General features: G+C 39.4%; 1 protein-coding gene across 1 annotated transcript in view; it reads right to left on the bottom strand.

The window, feature by feature from the left end:
* Positions 1-651: 651 nt before the first annotated feature.
* Positions 652-20,869, bottom strand: part of LOC109409456 (protein-tyrosine sulfotransferase) — a 170,575-nt gene continuing 150,357 nt past the window's right edge. Inside the window, exons 5-7 of the mRNA XM_029855542.2 lie at positions 2,959-3,275; positions 2,693-2,891; positions 652-1,520 (exon numbers count right to left, since the gene is read on the bottom strand). Of these exons, the coding sequence (XP_029711402.2) occupies positions 1,359-1,520; positions 2,693-2,891; positions 2,959-3,275 (678 nt within the window). The 3' untranslated portion in view covers positions 652-1,358. The remainder of the gene's footprint in view (positions 1,521-2,692; positions 2,892-2,958; positions 3,276-20,869) is intronic.

Here is a 20,869-nt window from a genome sequence, read left to right as displayed (position 1 = left end):
TATTCAATTATAAAACGTGTCAGATAATTATTATTTTATTAAACATCATAAAAGGGGGATCAAGTCTCCCCATGCTCGAAATATCCTTAACAATTTAAGGAAATCTTACAATTTCAAATACACCATATTCATCAAAAATACAAGAAAACTTGAAAAGAAAATTAATAGGAAGCTTCTTTATATATTTTCTCTTTAAATTAACTATGTGCTCAAAAGGGGATCAATTGAAACCTATTTTTGAAAAATACATCAAAAACATGCCTCCATAAAACACAGATTTGAAAACTTTAACAATAATTTTAAGTCCTTCTGTTGTGTATAAACTTGCAATAGATGTTAACCTGACATTCTATACGAAAAGCAGAACTAGTTTTGTGTGTTTTTTTAAGTTACAGGCAAATTAAGAAAAAGGGATCAAGTCTAACCAGTCTCCCTTACTGCTATGGGAGCTATTATTTGGTTAAAATTACTCTATACTCTACTCATGGACATTCTTTCATGGAATTGTTGGAATGAACAACGATGCAAAACATAAGAATTACTTACCTTTACTCAATGTAATTCGCAACAACACCGGAAGAATCTCGTACAATAAAACACCATTTCATTTTACTGTTATCTCAACATTGAAGAAGCGAAAAGGTGCCCCACTTGAATCGCATTGTTTTTCGTTTATTTGATTTTCTGTTTCCTCTTTTTTATACACATTTAAAAACTTCGTTTCTGGCCATTTTTTCTCCGACTTGTTCTACAATTATTATTAGTTATGTGCAACCCTGGCGCGGCATTCATTTACCATACATTACACAACTATTATTTACACAACAAACACACCTAGTCACAGTTTTGGTTGCATTCGTTCGATACGCTGAACGTATCGAGTACAGGATTTGCTTGTACGTTGATTTTTTTTTGTAAAATAATAATTTATATTAGTTTGCTGTCTACGATTAGCTTGGTTTGTCTTGATTTCTTTAAAAAGTGCTTTTCTTGCTGATGATTCGCTTATCGACACATAAATCGCATCGTTGCCCATAGCTTGTATTCTTTGTTTTATGTACTAGACAGCGACGGTGGTGACGACGGTGGCAGCTTTGGCGATGCGATGATGGTTCAGCTTTAAAAAAAATCTATGTCACGATTGTACGCACAAAACTAATAGGAATTAACAAATTTAACTAAAAAAGCTCGCTCATTTCTGTTTGCACACAGTTGCGCTATAACATCTCGTTGTGCTCTGGAACAACACTCAGCAGCCGGACTCGAACCAGATTTTGTCCGATACTTGTCCCCTAAGAATAGAGGGTCGCTGGTTGCGCTGGTTGATTGATTGAAAAGTATGCTAAAATTTTCTAATATCACGTTTTACGTTCCTTATTATTGCCATAGTCATCTTCGTCCTCGTTGTTGTTGTTGTTGTTGTTGTTGTTGTTGTTGTTGTTCGCTTTGGGTGGTGGGTTTTCGTCCCGATTAAGTAGCTCCTTCACCTTGTGTTCCCACATTTGCGGATTCGCCTGGACCTGAAGAGAATTCGATACAAAATACATAAATAAAACATGGATTTCCTAACATGCTCGTTTTAAAATTCGTTAAACTCTTCTTTTATACACACGGCAGATTGTAGTGGGCTGACCCCAAAGTTAGAATGCCTAAACAAGAAAAAGGCAATATGAGCTCCTGATGCAATCCGCAGTATTACAAAAGAAAACTTTCACGAAAATATCAGGGCGGAATCTCCCTTGGTGAAAGAATTCCTTGGAGAAATCCCCTTGGAGGGGGAATTCCTTGAAGGAATCCCCCTTGGAGGGGGAATTCTTTTGAGGAATCTCCCTTGGATGGGTAATTCCTTGGAGGAATCCCCATTGGAGGGGGAATTCCTTGGAGGAATCCCCCTTGGAGGTGGAATTCTTTGGAGGGGGAATGCCTTGGAGGAATCCCCCTTGGAGGGGGAAAACCTTGGAGGAATCCTTCCCTTGGAGGGGGAATTCCTTGGAGGAATCCTTCCCTTGGAAGGGGAATTCCTTGGAGGGGGAATTCCTTGGAGGAATCCTTCCCTTGGAGGGGGAATTCCTTGGAGAAATCCTTCCCTTGGAGGGGGAATTCCTTGGAGGAATCCTTACCTTGGAGGGGGAATTCTTTGGAGGAATCTCTCCCTTGGAGGGGGAATTCCTTGAAGGAATCCTTGCCTTGGAGGGGGAATTCCTTGGAGGAAGCCCCCTTGGAGGGGGAATTCCTTGGAGGAATCCCCCTTGAAGAGGGAATTCCTTGGAGGAATCCCCCTTCGAGGGGGAATTCCTTGGAGGAATCCCCCTTGGAGGGGGAATTCCTTGGAGGAATCCCCCTTGGAGGGAGAATTTCTTGGAGGAATCCCCCTTGGAGGGGGAATTCCTTGGAGGAATCCTTCCCTTGGAGGGGGAATTTCTCGGAGGAATCCCCCTTGGAGGGGGAATTCCTTGGAGGAATCCCTCTTGGAGGAATCCCCCTTGGAGGGGGAATTCCTTGGAGGAATCCCCCTTGGAGGGGGAATTCCTTGGAGGAATCCTTCTCTTGGAGGGGGAATTCCTTGGAGGAACCCCCCTTGGAAGGGGAATTCCTTGGAGGAATCCCCCTTGGAGGGGAATTCGTTGCAGGAATTCCCCTTGGAGGGGGAATTCCTTGGAGGAACTCTCGGAGAAATCCTTGATGCACCTACCTTGTAAGTATTCTCCTGCACGTACGAGTCCGGCTTGCCGTAGTCCGGTGGATTGGCGTACGGATCGTACCCCAGCACCGACAGCATCGGTGCGATCTCTGCCATATCCCGGACCACATCCTCCGGTATGTGATCCACCCACTTTGAGAGCGCCTCCAGGTTGACCGGCTTGATCACCTGATCGGACGATCGTTCCACCCTGAAAGACATCGGAAAAGGTCATAAATAACATCTCATTACCATCTGTCTATATTCAACAATCATACTTGGACAGCGCCACCCCGTTCTCCTTGTTGATGAACTCCTCGTGGTGCAGCACCGAGTCGTTCCAGGGAATGTCCAGGAAGTGCAGGATCTTTCGCATCCACTCCTCCGGATGGAGGACCAGCTGTTCGTAGTACACCATCATGCAGCGTTCCTTGCCGATCTCCTTGCACTGGTCGTGCATGGTTTGGATCGCCTGGTTCCACTTGGTCATACACTGCCGGTAGTTCGACAGGTCGAATCCGGTGATGGTGACCTTACGAGAGATGATGGAATGTACCGTTGCGCGACCGTCCCGCACCATGAAGAGGAATTTAGCCTGGAATGAGAGTAGAGAGAGATTGTTTGTGAGGATTTTGTAGAGATTTTTATAAAATCAGTAAGACGACTGGGAAACACGAGATCCTGATCGAACATTTTCAGCATGAAAGCGAGCAGCTACAATCAATCCACCAGGTTCGTATAAAAATATAGGACGATGAAGAATTGCCCACCAGTTGGTTGGATATCCTCATACGCCCAATCTACAAGAAAGGGTACAGATAGAGTATGGTAGTTACAGATTAATGATCCTCACAAATTTGGCGTACAAGGTACTGTAGCCTTTCCTGACTATCAGACTATCAGACTGGTGGGGCCGATCAACGACGAATCAAATGTTTAACCTGCGGATGATCCTAGAAAAGCTTCCGGAGTATAACATGCAGACTCACTCATTGATTTTAAAGGAGTCAGTGTACGATTCATTGGAAAAAATAGCTTTGGCCTAGGCTTTGGCAGATAATGTCAAAACATGGTTTTCCGGCAATACTAATTAGGCTGAAACGCGTAACGCTGGATAGATCAAAATCAAGTGCTCGGATCGCAGACGAAATTCATTGTTGAAAGTTCTACTCGAAAGAGCGATTACGAGATTGCAAAGGACTGGGAACACGGTCACACACACTTCTCGGCTTTGCGGACGATGCTGATTGAAGGAGACAACGAGAGTATACTTGACGATAAACTCGACCATATAGTACACGATTGTGGGTAGAGACAGAAGCAGGCCTAATGGTGTTAAGGTAGATGTAGTGATGAAGATGTATTTGAAGTTATCAGAGAATTTGTGTATCTTGGAACACTTGAGACATACACAGCTAATCGCGTTGGGTAATTCAAATCTCAACCGCTGAGCGTTCGGTAATGGGTTCACGGTGTGTTTAAAACCGTTATTAACAAAATAAAATACCCATCTAAGCAGTAGTACCCACCATTCGAAAGATATAGTATCCAGGTATCATTTTTGAAATTTTGGAAATGTTTTATCGAGGGAATTGATAGATTAAGCGATTTGAAATTTTAGGGCGATTTTCAACGAAACACTCTTTGAACTATTAATTTTCAATCGTGGTTGTATAACAATCGTGGCCATCGACCTGTCGCTCGTAAATTAGACATTCAACATTCAAAACGTACGGTATTCAAGCATTCTTACTGGAAATTTGAGAACATTTCATCAAATAAATTAAAAGTGATTGGGAATTGAATTTATAATCCAAATCCATAGGTTTTTACAGAATTTATGGAAAATAAACGGTTACTTGTAGTAAATAATAACCAAACCCAATTTAAATTCCCGCTGTTGTAGTCAACCACAGCATTCAACAGCTGGTTGAAACATGATTTCGATGTCTGGGGGTACGATATCTCTACCATGTTTCTGAAAATTACTGGGAACGCTCTCAGAAGCTTGCTCTCCGAACACACCAAGAGACTTTCCAGTATCATCTCAGACCTGCTTTTTCGTAGGAACTGCAAAATATGAAACTTTGCGAAATTCGGCAAATTAAGGCCCTTCCATATTGTTTCAAACCTAGCCTTCAACGTGGTATAATTGCAGTGAATCGCAAGTCAGTCCCATATGTAAAAAGTAGGCATTGAGAAAATGGACCCTGAAGTTTTCAAATCCGATTAATGATATTGATGGTTCAATCGCCGCGAATTGATGTGTTGGTGGTTCATCGATTGTTTTCGGCGAAAAAATAATAAAACTGTTGTTTTGCCAGATTGTCCGGACGTTTCGGTCGATTTTACTGGCCTTCGACCATCTTCTGCGGACTAATCTTCTAGTCGTCTTTTCACTATTGGATGACCATTACCAGTAATGGTCGTCCAATAGTGAAAAGACGACTAGAAGATTAGTCCGCAGAAGATGGTCGAAGGCCAGTAAAATCGACCGAAACGTCCGGACAATCTGGCAAAACAACAGTTTTATTATTTTTTCGCCGAAAACAATCGATGAACCACCAACACACAAATCCGATTAATAAGAAAAACTTCAAAAAATGGCCGTGATTTGAAAACTTCTGCGGTCATCGTGAAACTTTCAGATTTTTTTTCAGACGTAAAGCGGTAACTGTAGAAAATTTAAATGTAAGAAAAACATTGATCAATTTTGTATTGGAAGGTACAAAAGTTCGAAATGGGACTGACTTGCGATTACTTTTCATTATGGGACAATCTGACTGGACTGGTGTTGTTTTTCGATTTTACTAAAACAAATATACATATTTTTAATTACGTAGCTGAAAGATCCTCGGAAAAAAGGTCGAAAACGGGTATTAGTTCATTTTTGCTCAAACTGCAGATGGGGGGACTGACTTGCGATTCACGGCAGTATAGTATGTATCTATTTTATCTATGAAACACGCTCTATAGATGTCTGTAGAGTTTTAATGCCTGAAATATAATTGTTATAAAACCATCATAGTTAATTAAACGCTTACATTTAAAAGATCGTGTAGCTTAGAAACTCCTTCAAGAAGGCTCTACCCCAGTTGGCATAATGTCATTTGGCATAACGCCGTTTGGCATAATGCCATTTGACATAATGCCGTTTGGCATAACACGAAGAACAGCCTTCTTGATAAGAATGTGCATAATATTTGTTATGCCAAATGGCTATTATGCCAAACGGCGTTATGCCAAATGGGGTAGAGCCCTTCAAGAACAATTAAAGCGTCCATTAAATTGTGACATGCTTTTCCTGTGAAGCTGCACGTTCGTTGCTGATGTCTCAAAACAGCCATCATGAACCACAGCTATACCTTTTCAGGCCTTGCTTTTTTGGCGGCTTTGTACAATGCGTTCAAACTTTTGAAAAAAAAAAAGGCACTTTAAAGTAACTCTAAAAATCCGCTCCCCCCCTGAAGATTGAGTGCATATATTAGTGAACATTTTGTTAGAAGACAACTTTTTAGTTACACTTCAGATAACGGCATTATTAAATTTCGAAACAATGGACATCTTATTCGCATGATTTCTAACTTCTTTAATTGGCATCACTGCACGTTTTGCGTGTTGAAGAGGGTGGTAACAGTCATCTGCGGCGTCACCACCCGTCGTTGGATGGAGACGAAAGTACCTTATAAAACAGGGATAATTGGAATTGTAAATATTATTGCGATATTGCTTTTTAAAAACTTGGTATATTCGGCAAAGTTGTTGGATGGGCCACGGGCTATCCAGTGACGAACCAAGTAAGTAGGAATTCAACCGATAGGTGGCGCTAGTGTGCATACAAACTGGATGCAAAAGTACAAACGTATATGTGTGTATCTCAATAACGTGATAATTTAAGTAGGTGGTGTCTTCGACATATTTGTTGGCTGGGCCACGGGCTATCCAGTGACGAACGCAATACAGTCTAGACTCCTACTACACGGTTGGTTCGGGGGTGCAGTAGGAATCCGTGTTGTAGGAATCCCTGAGCTTATGGGATTTCGCCTAATTGGGGGTGTGAGCGAATATATCAGGAGTATTACAAGATAGCACCATACTTTTATTGGCGAAGTTGTAGTCCAGTGCCAGTCCAGATTTACCACACAATGTATCCAATTAGTTGGCAATTTGGCCGATAGAGGCGCTATGTAGAAGTGGTTGCTTATGTCCACTCGCTTGTAGAAGCACTCATAAGTTATCACATGCGAAATCTCAAGATCTACTTGATTTGAAACAATGCTGTCTTCGGCAAGAACAATCTGGTGATTCACCAATTAGTTTGTGATTTTCGCCGCTAGGTGGTGCTAACAGTTGTGTAACCAATACAAGGTGGTAACAATGTTACAATTCCGCTTGACATTTTTTGACCATTCATATACCACGTTGATTGCAAAGTTTGTAACAATTTTCTAAAAGTTTCATATTTAGCGGTTCCACATAAAGCAGTTCTGAGAATACACCGGGAAATCTCTTGGTGTGTTCAGGTAGCAAGGTTGTTTTCGATCACTTGGCAATCATTTGACTCATTTATCCATAACTCAGTTCAGAAGCATGATACTGAAATGAAATGTTCGGCAACCTTGTAGATAAGTGTTTTTCCTACAATTATCACCAAGGACGCCATATCCTAACTCTCAAACATGCGGCGTGAGAGCGCTAGTACCACATACTCATACTAAACGATCGAAAAATCCGATCGTTTAGTATGAGTAGGTAGTACTAACACTTTTACGCCGTAAATATAAGAGTTAGAATGTGGCGTCCTTGGTGATAATTGTAGGAAAAACAATAATCTACAAGTTTGTCGAACATCACATTTTGTTATATTTTCTAGTCGGGAAAGAATCACATGAGAAGATCGTATTGGGAATAAGAGCTAAAAGAGCAAAACTTATAACTGTCTGCATCGGAAAATAACTCAATAATAACTATTTTTGTTATTATAAGATCAAACCAAGGACAAAACATTTCTGAACTTGAAACACAGTTTTTTTTTCCAATCATTAAAACAAAGTTTACAATTATCATGATCTTTTTTGAATGAACTTATTTTGTACTTACTTCTCAATAACTCAATAATAACTGATTCAGTTATTTTACATTTCAAAATATTATGCCCTTGGTTTGTTCTTATAATGATAAAAAAAATTATTATTGAGTTATTTTCCAGTACAAATTCAGTTATTATGTTTGTTCTTTTAGTTCTTATTCCCAACAAACCAGTAACACATTTAGCCATTCAGCTATTCACTTTTAATGGCAAAAATTTATCTTCTTTTGTTATTTTCTTCTGTCCGGGTAACAAAGTCAGCTACAACAAATTAAAGTGTGATTTGATCATCTTTATATCAACTGTTTACGCATATTTCAGTAATTTTTAACGGATTAGTTAGAATTGTCTGTCGTCAAAGTGCATTCGGTAATGTAGTCATGGATTGCGATGTGTTTACTCACACTTTGTATTATACAGGGTGTTAGGTTCCCGAGTGCAAACTTTTTAAAGGGTGATAGAGGACCATAAATGGAGAAAAAAATTGTTCTACGCATATGGTCAAATCTCAACCGTTACGTAGTTATTGAATTTCCCATGTTTATGACTCTTATTGCCTTAACTGGCAATAACTTGAAAATGGTCAAACTTATCGAAGTTTTTCTACTCTTATTCGAAAGATTATTGAATTTTCTAACAAATGGCATCTTTGAATCGATTGGTTTAGTTAAATAACTAAGTTTACTAGAGCAAAATTGCCAAAAATAGTGTATTTTTATTGGTTGTTGTCAATTATCTTTGAAACATGCGTAATAAATAAAAATTCTTCCTTTGGCAAAGTTGTGGCCCCTGTTACACTCTACAATTCGTTCTTCGACACCAAACTTCCAGATCTTATCGTTTTCTTGCAATTTTGATTTAAATGTGCGGCACAATGCGCAAAAAAGTGCTTTCCATGACGATTGCAAATTTATGATCTGAAATGCGATGTTAAAATCGAAATTGCAAGGAAACGATAAGAGATAGAAGTTCAATGTCAAAAAACGAATTGTAGAGTGTAACAGGGACCACAACTTTCCCAAAGAAAGAATTTTTATTTATTACGCATGTTTCAAAGATAATTGACAAAAACCAATAAAAATAAACTTTTTTAAGCTATTTTGCTCTAGAAAACTTAGTTATTTAACTAAACCAATCGATTCAAAGATGCCATTTGTTAGAAAATTCAATAATCTTTCGAATAAGGGTAGAAAAACTTCGATAAGTTTAACCATTTTCAAGTTTTTGCCAGTTAAGGCAATAAGAGTCATAAACATGGGACGTTCAATAACTACGTAACGATTGAGATTTGACCATATGCGTAGAACAATTTTTTTCTCCATTTATAGTCCTCTATCACCCTTTAAAAAGTTTGCACTCAGGAACCTAACACCCTGTATACTGCATTATTACTGTACAATGAACTCAGAAACCATTATCCTCTAAATTGAATAGCCTTCTTCTTATACAACAAGCCTTAAATCATATATACGATGTCCAGTAACTTGTTTGAGAACAGTATCAAAAAATCAAAGGTTTCATACCGTCCGTGCGACATTATTCCGTGAATTGTTACAATTTGTATATTACTGTTATGTGAACTTAAGCCAATAAATCAGTTAGTTGTTAATTAAAGTACAGTGTTTGAATATTTAGTTACATCTCGCCTAATTCTGGCACTAAGAAACCCCATCGCCCTTATGTGCGCATACATCAACATTATAACAAACTCAGTTATAGTTTTCAAAAGGCAATGTATACCTACCTAATAAAATTTTTGGGTGATATGTATGTTTGTATGATTAATAATATTTTTCGGTTTAGCGCGTAAGTTCCCGGGTAGAGCTTAATGGCAAAAGAATGGCAAATTTTTACCATTAAAACAGAATGTTTGAATGGCAAAATGTGTTATTTGTTTGTTTGAAATAAGAGTTAAAATAACAAAACTAATAACAAAATTTTGGTAGCAGAAAAACATAAAAATAACTTATTTTGCCATTGTAATAACAAAGTAATGGTAAAGCATGCGGATTAAATTGAAGAACAAAATAAGTTATTATTGAGATATTGATAACAAAATAAGACCCAAATTAACTGTTATCGGTGAATAACAAAATATGACATTCTTGAGTTATTGATAACAGAATAAGAACAAATTTATTTCTTTTTTTTTTCTTCAATAAAATTTAAGTTCATCAATCAATGTAAAAACAGTTTTATTTTGTGGAAATTAAAAACTCAAAACGAAACGAACTTAAAAATCAAATTCACTTTGATGAACGTAGCCACCGTTATGCTTGAAATATACAATATAATAGTTAATGGTATATTAAGAGTAAAATATGTTATGGTGCCTAATGTTTATAAATAATTTCTCACAATATCAAAATAATGGTAAATTTATCTAGGAATGTAAATTATGTTATTGTTTTGATATTTTATACAATTCATTGTAAAAGGTGCCATTGCAAGTTTTACCATGATAGTATTTTTTGTTATTGATGTGTTATTTAGCATTATTCATGGATAACATATCAATGGCAAGATTTGCTATGATTGTATATTTTGCTATTGATTAACCATTTTAAGTTTTTCATAATAACAGAAGAATGGCAAAACGAGATATGATGGCAGAACCAGTTATTATTTTGTCCTTTGTTTGCCATCAGCCTCTACCCGGGTTAATCGCTGCATGATTCCATAGTGTTGAGAAAATATAGAAATTTTTGACATGTTTTAACATACATATGAACTCCAATGCCCCAAGGATTTGTTGAAAAATTATTTCTTATACATTGACCTCTTGTGAATTCCTTCGTAGATTCCAAAAAAGGATTTCTTCATGGAATTCTTAACAAATTTCTCCAACGAATTCATCAGGAACTCCTCAAAGGATTCTTTCTTGTAATTTTGCAACTATTATGAGTTAAGAGAAATTCTTCCTTGACTTTATTGTACATCTTCGTGCCTGACGAAATACAAATACAAAACGGTCATTGGAAAGAGAAAGCTCGTGAATCATAACTGCGAAATTGTTAATAAAACACCAAGCTGGCGCGTTATGCCAATTTTCTTAGAAATTATTGCATTGGGAACTCCCCCAAGGATTATTTCGGATAATTTCCCATTTATTCTTCCAGGAATTCCTCCAAAGTTTTCTTTAGAAATGCCTCCAGTGGCAACTTCTTTAAGGATTATTTCAGGAATTCAAGGATTCTTTTAAAAAAAATCTCCATGGATTCTTTTGAAAATTTCTCCAAGGATCTCATAGGAAATGTTTCCAAATATTTCTTTAAAAATTCCGTCAGCAGGATTGCAGCAGTAATTCCTTCAAGTTGTAACCCTTTTGTCAGCATAGGCAAACGGTTGGAGTAAAATGCATTTTCAATGCAATTATATATGATGGGAATATATAATATCGTTACAAAGTTATCCTCCAGTAATTCTTCAAAGTCTTCTCTGAAGGATTCTTACGAGGATATTGTGTAAGCCAGTAGTAAATTACTAATTTGAGGGCCACTCACTCTCTGTTGCATGCATATATCACTACAATTAAGTACAGCTTTTTGCCGCATAGATCATCTGTGTATGCCCAGCTGATGATCGAAATGGCTATGTTAAATAGTCAAGAAGTCAGAACTACACTACTGCTGTTACCGGTATTCCGTACGAACAAAAAAGAAGTGTAGTTTTTTTGTTCGCGTAAACAAAATGTTTAGTTCACCCGCGAAACGAAGTGTTATATGTAGCGACCGACTTTCGGAACGCTCTATGGGCGAAAATAAATTTCTTCAATGTTTGGTTCAATCCAAAGGATACTTAAAAATTCCATCGAGAATACACCAAAGACTCTCTCTGGAATTCCTTTTACTTTCCCTTCAAAAATTCATTCATGAATTCCTCCATGGGAATTCAAGCAAAAATTTGCTGTGGATTTTCCTACTAAAATGTCCACCACTTAAGCACTATGAGGCTACTGAACAACTTTGCTGAAAGCATATCATGACATGAAATAAAACATGTCAAACGCTGGTGCAAAGTAGTTATGACTTCCACGATTTCCAGCATTTGAAATATCTGTACAACTTAGTTGAAGATACGAAGATATAATTGTGATCAATTGCATTCGTGTAACTACAGCGATTTGGCTCCCCATCTCCGAAGTCGTGCACGCTGGCTGTGGGCACAACAAGCGCGCAGGACATTGAAGCTGAGGGGGGGGGGGGGCAAATAGACTGTTGTTATGCGCGTGGTGACGTCATACTTTCTCTTTCTTGTATGTTAGATCAGCAAGTCTATTTCTAGAGGAGCTATCAATACGAAAAACTTTTTCAGCTAATATCGTCCTTCACTCTAAGTCTAAGTGCTGCGATGGCCTCACTGATAAAAATGACGAGTTCCTGTTTCAGGTTCTAGGAGTCCTTGGTTCTAATTCCTGGGTTTTATGTAAACTATGTGGCACAAATTTCCCAAATGGAGGAGAACGTGCCTCTGGAGCCGACCTACTGATACTATGTGGAGAAGTTTTTTGATGCCAGTAACTTGTTACGTGCAGCCTTGTGCCTTACGGTCTTCGGCGCCACATCTCCTATTCATTTTGCTCCTGTCATGACCTTTGCATTCCCATGACTTATGTCCTGATTCCAAACACAATAACAAATCTCCGGTGGCTCGTGGAAGCTCAGATGACATACGCACCAGTCAACCTTGACTTTCCCTACTTTAAGGCTCAAGCATTCGTCACCATTTTTCGGAAAATAAAAAGCAGTCTTCTCGCTGTAAATCAAAACATCGACCATGAAAATATATTCACTGCATTCTATTCCTCATGTGGAGTACAGTGAATACATTTTCATAGCAAAGATTTTAGTTTTGAACGAAAAAACTGCTTTCAAATGATGACGATGATTGCAATGACGAATTGTTCAACATTTAACGTTGAACCATTCGTCATTGGAATCACAGTCATCATCAAACATTAAAAAGCAGTTTTTTCGTTCAAATCAATCATTTTTGCAACGAAAATGGATTCACTATATTCCACATGAGGAATAGAATACAGTGAATACATTTTCGTGGTCATTGTTTTGATTTACAGCGAAAAAACTGCTTTTCTTTTTCCAAAAAATGATTACGAATGCTTTAGCCTTAAGGATTTTTTTACGTCTGTCACAGGTAGCTGAACCAAGGCTACCTGTGTCCCTGCCAGACCCTTCCATAAGGCGAACGGCTGTGGTGGCCACCTGCACGTCGCACTGTTGCCGCGGTGCCGTGACGAGCTTACCTGTTTCGGTGGCCTCGTCTTGGGTCTTCACCTTCAGAGTCGCCTCTGCTGTAAAAGCCCTCATTTCGACCACTTCGCCAAGGACTTCTTCCGCCAGGCTTTTGCAGGCGGCGCCCTTGCGTTCCTTGTCGCGCTTGAGTTCTAGGATCATGTCACCCGTACGAGTACTGTAACAAATACATTGGAACCTTACGAATGCGCATTTTATTTTCTGTATCGGGCCCCACGTTTGAGAACTGTATACGAACAATAAAATAAAACATTACAAATGCACAAAACACAAACATTCACTCCGGGCGTGGAATACTTTCTGCTGAGGCTTTATCGTTGATTTCTCTATTCTGCTCGTGTGTGTCGACGTGTGCGTGTGGATTTTCCGGAAGGAGTTCGAACCGTCATGCGGGTGACAGTTATGACAACTGCGTCTTCTTGTCAGGCTGTGGAGCCCATGCAGCAGCATGCCACTCGTTTTCATTACACTCTAAGCTTATACCGCTAGTAATTACACCCAGTTTGCACACTAAATCTGGAGCAGTAACTATGCTCGCTTAATATTATCATGAAGTTTGAAGTTTGCAAAACCAAACGCTACACAACTTCACTGTGGGGATTGAATTTGTCATGAATCGATTCTACGATTCATGAAAAATTCTAAACTTTCACTTCCATGAAGAAGTTTTCTAGAGACTGAACTGATCTGGTTGTTTAGTTTTCACAGACATACTAAACCATGGTTTCCCAAACTATGGGTCGCGACCCCCCAGGGGGGTCGCCGGACATCATCCAGGGGGTCGCGAGAGACAGTCAAATATTTTCCTGTAACAGACAACAAATGAAAGAATTGCTATGGGGGGGGGGGCGCAAAAAGTACGTCTGCTGACCAAAGGGGGTCGCACAACTTGAAAGTTTGGGAACCTATGTACTAAACGATACAAAATCCAAACTAAATAAGGCACCCGAGCAGGAGAAAACAGCTGAAGAATAACTAATTCAGGTATGGAAATCCGAATACTTACAACCTAAATGAGGTATTAAGTAGCCCTGCATAAGAGGTAAAATACCTAAAATAATAACTGGTGTGTATTCTTTGCATAACGCATGAATAATGACATCAGGTATGGCAATACCTAAATAATAATCGGCGATTTTTCCATAAAAATAGTGATGTTTCCATAATTGAATAATACCTCAAGCAGTCCTCAACACCAAACCAATAACTCATTGAGGTATTGTATCAATCCCTACAAAATACCAAAATAAGTTATTTTCAATACCTGGATAACCGACCAATACTTTGTCTTGGTATGATACCTGACTTTGGTATTCTCCAGTTATGTGTCAGTTATTCATTCCTGCTCGGGAAATCTTACCACTTGCCATAGCGGGAATACTTAATCCAAAACTCATATTATTCTGTAAACGACAGCGAGTCCTGTCAGACAAATTGATCAGACGCCAACGATGTCTTGGCAAATGGTCTCTAGAGAAGTTCTTGTCCATCATCTCTGTGGGAATTTAGCTTATGGTTCTCGATGAGAATCGCCCAGCGCAGCGACCCGATGCACTGCAGCACGTCCGACGTGGGCGAACGCTGACCGAAGAAAGAGGCACCCGAGCAGAGGAAAATATCAAAATAATAACAACAGAATCACAAAACCTGTTTTTATATCTCGGTTTGTTATTATTAACTTATTAAGTCATCACCGTTCCATAACATGTTCTGTTGGGCAATCTTATTTTGTTATGATCGTGCTCTTGGTATATTTTCTTTAAATTACATTTCAATAACATGTTTTGTTGTAGCACAAGTTCAGTTATTATTGTGTCATTGAGACTGTACAAATATTTGATCATTAATATTACAACGTAACTAGCTTTGCAATCAAAACTACACCATTCGAGATTTTCGTTGTACACAGCATTCCGTGAGGAACTGTAAGAGAAAATATTATTTTGTCATCAGTTCCTCTTCTTACTGACATTACGTTTTTACTGTGACAGTGCCAACTTATCAGCCTTTTTGTTTTATAAGCACTTTGAAAAGTATACCTGTTTTTTTGTCCCAGTTTCAGTAAGATATGAATACGAAAATAGAAAGTGTAATAGAGTGTTAGGCATTTTATGAAACATTTTGGATCAACTGGTGGAAATCAACGACAAACAACACATTTTCGACAAAAATGTAAAAAAATAAGTCATCAAGAACTCCATTGATTATTTTTAGACATTTTATTTTTATTGATTTCACTGCATCGAGCCCACTTAGATTCACTTGGATAAATGTGTCAATAAATGAGGTAATAATGTGAATAAATCTTACAAACAATGAACCACCTAATAAAGGGTTTCAAAACGACGGTAGTTTTTCATCGTAAGTTGTTTGGGAAATAAACGAAAATTATTGTTTCTCTCTGTTTTCGATAATAAACCGTTTGCGACAACAATAGCGTCCCAATTATGAATGAAAAATTTAACAATAGATCCTATTGTTGCGTATCCCATTGAATGCATATGGGACTTTGGAGGAGTTCCTATCCGAATCAGAAAAAAAGCAAATTTTGTTTTCGGATTGTTATCAATAACGTATTCATATCAAAGCTTGTTATTGAAATATTTTAAAAATTCGCTATTATTAAGTTGTTATTGAAACTAACAAAACATGTTATTATACAGGTCTCCCAGGAACATTTTTTTGTTATAATTTTTGTTATTTTGCCGCTTATGGCATACAAGTTTATAACAGGATGTGTTATGTAAATAACATGAAAATAACTCTTTCTGCTACTCAGTTATTTTTCCAAAATAACACATTTTATTATGCTGTTGCTATTCCCTTCTGCTCGGGCAGAGCCGTGGCCTGCTATGATCTCATCAGCAGCGGTCAGTCGACAGCGTAGGCGTTACCCCGGGTGGGCAATGTGCGTGCGTTATCAATTGTCCGTTAACATATTGAGGGACAAGACTCTGTAGACACTGAGAGATGATCATTGTCAGACATATACCACACAATCTCTATGCTAGCTGTCCCACAGCGAAACATTCAAACAGATTATCTCTAGTTGCAACTATAACTAGGGAAATCTTACAAATATCCAATAACATAGAGGAATACGATTTGGCTAAATTACTTAAGGCTAGGACATCATCGGTGGTTTGATTCCTTGTACTGCCTGTTTTCGTGCCTTGTGGCGTAGTCGCTGACCAAAGTCAAGTTCATAGCATGAGTAGTTAGTTCGGGAAAGAGCGCATTTACTCGCCCTCGATTTGCATGGGTCCAGGAAAAGGGTTCACAATTCCATGTTGCCTTGGAATATCCGCGCCCACGGTCGCGTTGCTTTTGGGTAAAACCCGGGATGATATGCCATGCAAACGCCCGAACACTACGAGGTGCCAAAAAGACCTTTATTTGACAGATTTACAGGATTACGTAACTCTCTGGACCTGATCGATTTTTGCTGTTGTGACTACACTCTTAGAAAAAATCATGTAAATTTAAGTTCACTTGGATGCATATAAAAGAAGCGGCACGTTTGACACAAATTGACGTCTTCTATCACAAATAAAGTCAAGCTAGCAATCGCTAGAGCCGAAGCGAGAGATATATACATATGTTTTAATATATGTAAGTAAAATAATGAACTGGATTCGAACTCTGGTCCGCTGATTGAGAGGCACGTACTATACCTCTCGGCTGTACCACCGAGTTGTGAGACAAACGATAAATGTAAAACTGTTTCTACCTATCTGGTCAGATAGGTTTGTTGACATCTTGTACAACCAACGCGAACTTACATGATGGATGTAAAATTGAGTCAAATTTGCCATTCAGTCATGAAATGTTTACATACGTTGATGGTTTACGTCACGTGTAAATTCCTATTTTTTTAAGGGCTTGTGACTTCGTTGCTTCCTTCTTGAGTGTTTCTCGAGGGCTGAACTCCTTGTAACTGGTGTTGTTCATAGCTGATTGACTGCTTTCGCCTTTTTGCATGCTTGTGGACAGCAAGTCCGTCGAGATGGCCACCCTGGTCGCATAACGTCAGCGCTTGTCAGTTTGGCAAGCCTAGATATACGTGACAAGACAAAACGTCAAACCATTTCTATAAGTATATGCCACGCTACATTATTGACTGAATTCATCTAACTAAAGTGTATTTCTTGAAGTTATTGGCTAAAATATTGTGAGTTTTGATTTTCATTTTCCTCAATTGTGTTACTAAATTCGCATTTATCTTGCAGTTAAAACAAGCAAAGTTCTTTGATCGGTTATAATTTGTACTTGAAATAAAAGGAATCACTGAAAAGTACGATAATTGACCTAACCTATATTATATACTAAACTAATTATTATAATCTGTTTTTTTTTAGTTTTGAAGCATCGCTGAAGTAAAGTGCTATCGAAATTCAGTCCGTTTTTCTTCTCTACTGATCGAAAGAACAATGCTGGTATTTGGAGCCTCCTTACTCTGCCATCGGTTTTCGGGGTCCCAATCTCCCATGCCTCTACGTCCGTGCTGCCCCATTTCCTTAGTTCTGGATGAATTGATCCTCCAGTCAGCCACGTTTCGTGTGGCCTCCCCGAGCAGGAGAAAATAGCTAAAGAATAACTAACTCAGGTATGAAAAACCGAATACCTACAACCTGAATGAGGTATTAAGTAGCCCTGCATAAGAGGTAAAATACCTAAAATAATAACTGGTGTGTATTCTGTGCATAATGCGTGAATAATGATATCAGGTATGGCAATACCTAAATAATAATCAGCGATATTTCCCTACAAATAGCGATTTTTCCATAATTCAATAATACCTCAAGCAGTCCTCAACACCAAACCAATAACTGGATGAGGTATTGTATGAATACCTACAAAATACCAAAATAAGTTATTTTCAATACCTGGACAACCGACCAATACCTTGTCTTGGTATGAGACCTGACTTTGGCATGCTGCAGTTATGTGGCAGTTATTCATTCCTGCTCGGGTCGGAGCATATGCCGGCGCGCCTTTGGCGGACGGGATCTGATTTCACGAGCCTAGCTCTTGGACGGCTGCACAACCGACGATTCGCTGTCCACTCCGATCACTCGTGGCCGATTTCTCAATCGCGAGACCGCTCTGGCCTGAAGACGCGACAGCATCCGCGAACGATTGAAGTTTTTCTGTCTGATACTGATACTACACTTCTCGTGCAGGGGTTAGCCTCACCACTACTTCGACCACTTGATTTTTGATAGTTTTTGTTAAAGCTCATTCTTAGATCCCACGAGTAGCACGGGAAAGAAGGTCCACCACGCCAGAGCCCTTCATCAACGCGGTAAGGGACGAAATACTGTGGGGGTGCCCAGGTACCCCACAGACTCCGTTAACGATCGAGCATCTTTTTCACCTTCTCGATCACTCGTTCCTCAGCACGGGTCGCTTGACACCTTGAATTGGGGTTATTAGCCCTATTCTTAGCCGGCCACTACGCCGGCGACTCTCAGGCGGGGCAGTTCTTCAGGCCCCCGGAACGGTAATCCCTGCTGCCCAACCTAAATACTTGGAGCTTGATCGTGGCGCGATCTGCGTGCCTGCCGGGCGTTTTCGTATACGAATCGATGCACTTTGTGCATCCATCTCAAACTGGTGCTTGAGGACGGCTGCAAGCTCCGTCCGGCTTTCTGGAGACTGCTACAGTACACTCGAAGCAGTCATCAACAACACAGCCGAGTGTACTACGGTACGTGAAACGGAGTCGAATGGTTTTCAGGGCTGTTCGGGCTCGTTTAGAAGTTAACCATCAATGGTAACTTCTTTTCCCGATCAGCCTAGATAGCTGTCTAGTGTCGGTAGCGGTTGTCTCAATTGGCTAAGAATAACACTACGGACCGCCTGATCCAGTGGTAAGAGCCCACTAAACAGGTGACCCCTAATTCATGGTGTTATGCGGCTTTATGCTTACCGTGCCAAGGAATGAATGGTTTAAGGGGATCTAATAAAAACCTAACCACAAACGGAGCCTGTGGAGAATTAGGGCGTCCTCCACAGTATTACGCCCTTACTGCGCTAACCGGAGCAATGGCACAGTGGACCTTGCGTTTCTCCGAGATAATCAGTTGCCCTTCTTAAGTCTCAAATTTGAGGCTAAATAAGAGCGGGGTTATTCAAATGTTGTTAATTAGCTTACATTACTACCTATATGGGTTCGCTTAATGCGTTTTCGCCATTGGCGTTTTTCAACTGACACCGATTTGGTTCGTCGTTGATGTTTCCTTTCTGTGCTGTGATTGTGAAGAGTGTAGTCCTGTCTAGTTTGGGTAGTGGCTATGGCAGGGAAAGCTCAGATCAATTTTCAGCGTAAAAAAACGTGTGTAGCCCAAGTGGATCTACTTCAGCTTTGTTTTTTTTTTATTATAGATGAAGTGTCGTGCCTCGAGCATGCTATATTTTAGAATAACTTTTACAGTATGTTTCAACCTTTCCTTATGGATGCCTTCAAGCAAGCTCTTGTTTTCAGCATCTTTTTGCTGATATTTGGCAGTATTGCTACGATCATTATATCATCTGAAGTAGCTCCAACATTGATTTGAGATGTTTCAGTTTGATTGAATACTTAGGCAGTACTGTTCATGGTTAACTTAACATGGAATTGCACCTAACGCAACTCTGCATGAGCAGAATTTGTCATGAGTTGACTTATTGACATGTGTCAGATGAGGAATCTCCATTTGACCTTCTTTGCACTTTTGAGTGTTCCTTCGCAAACTTTGCATATTCAGGTGTCCCTGCTCAACAAACTAGGGCACCTGTAATAAATGGTTGCGATCTCATTTTATGGATAACTCGCTTCCATTGCGGTTTTGTTATTACAACGCCCTTCATTGTGGTATATCATAGCTATTGCTTTGAAAGAAGCTTGTCCTCTGCGGTCTGTGCGGACCGCAAGAGATATTCCTGAATGGAACTCGGACCTGTTCAAGTTCTAAATATCTTCGGATAAACCAGTCTTTTGTATAGCTACGAATCTTTAGCTTCTACCCCGAAGATTGTAGCTATAGAATCGATTTAGTGAGCACTAAAAACTCTGCTTACTTCAAATCTCCTGGAGCGAATAGGGCTTTGTCCTATTTTTCTCCAGAGGGATTTGAATTTTTCAAACATGTTTTGAACTCTTGTAGTTTTCTATTGGGTATTTTCATGGCGTGAAATTACTCTGTAGTTTTATCCCGAAAGGGTGCGTGCGTTGTAAAAAGAAGGAATAAGTTCCAGATTTATCTGGTTACCTCGTTCTTTCTGAAATGCTTGAAACGCATTGTCGATTATCGCATCTGTGATGTTCGTCTGGCTAACATGCCTGTTCATGTGAACACACATGTCTCCCAATTTGGGATGTCCACAGTGACTCTTTAAGTGCCCCACACAATGCATACGTTTGCGTGTGCGTGACAGTAATTTGACACATTTCCCATGGGAAAACTGTCAAAAAAACGCAAACCTCGACGGAACGGACGCTATGTGTTCCAGGCTTTACACAATGTTGTATACGTTTTCAAGAAAGCACTCGCTCGAACATAGTTTTTGCTTGGGTGATTTCTTGAATATTGATGATGCTTTTGATGACGTGCCTTTCTATGTCATATTGAAAGTCGCATGACGTCGCAAGCTACCTCCAATGAGCTATAGGCTCTCTTTACGCTTATGCGTTTTACAGTGTCCTTTTCAGGGCACTGATTAACCCCGTTCTGGTATGGGCTATGAGCTCTCGTTGCGCTTATGCGGTCATTCCCTCTTCTAGGGCACTCCTTCCTATTTCATCACCCTTCCCTTTCCCAATTCCCATCCCTTGTCCCATTCTCC

The sequence above is a fragment of the Aedes albopictus genome, chromosome 1 (assembly GCF_035046485.1).
Source record: "Aedes albopictus strain Foshan chromosome 1, AalbF5, whole genome shotgun sequence".
Classification (NCBI taxonomy): domain Eukaryota; kingdom Metazoa; phylum Arthropoda; class Insecta; order Diptera; family Culicidae; genus Aedes; species Aedes albopictus.
This window is presented reverse-complemented; position numbering and strand designations above follow the sequence as displayed.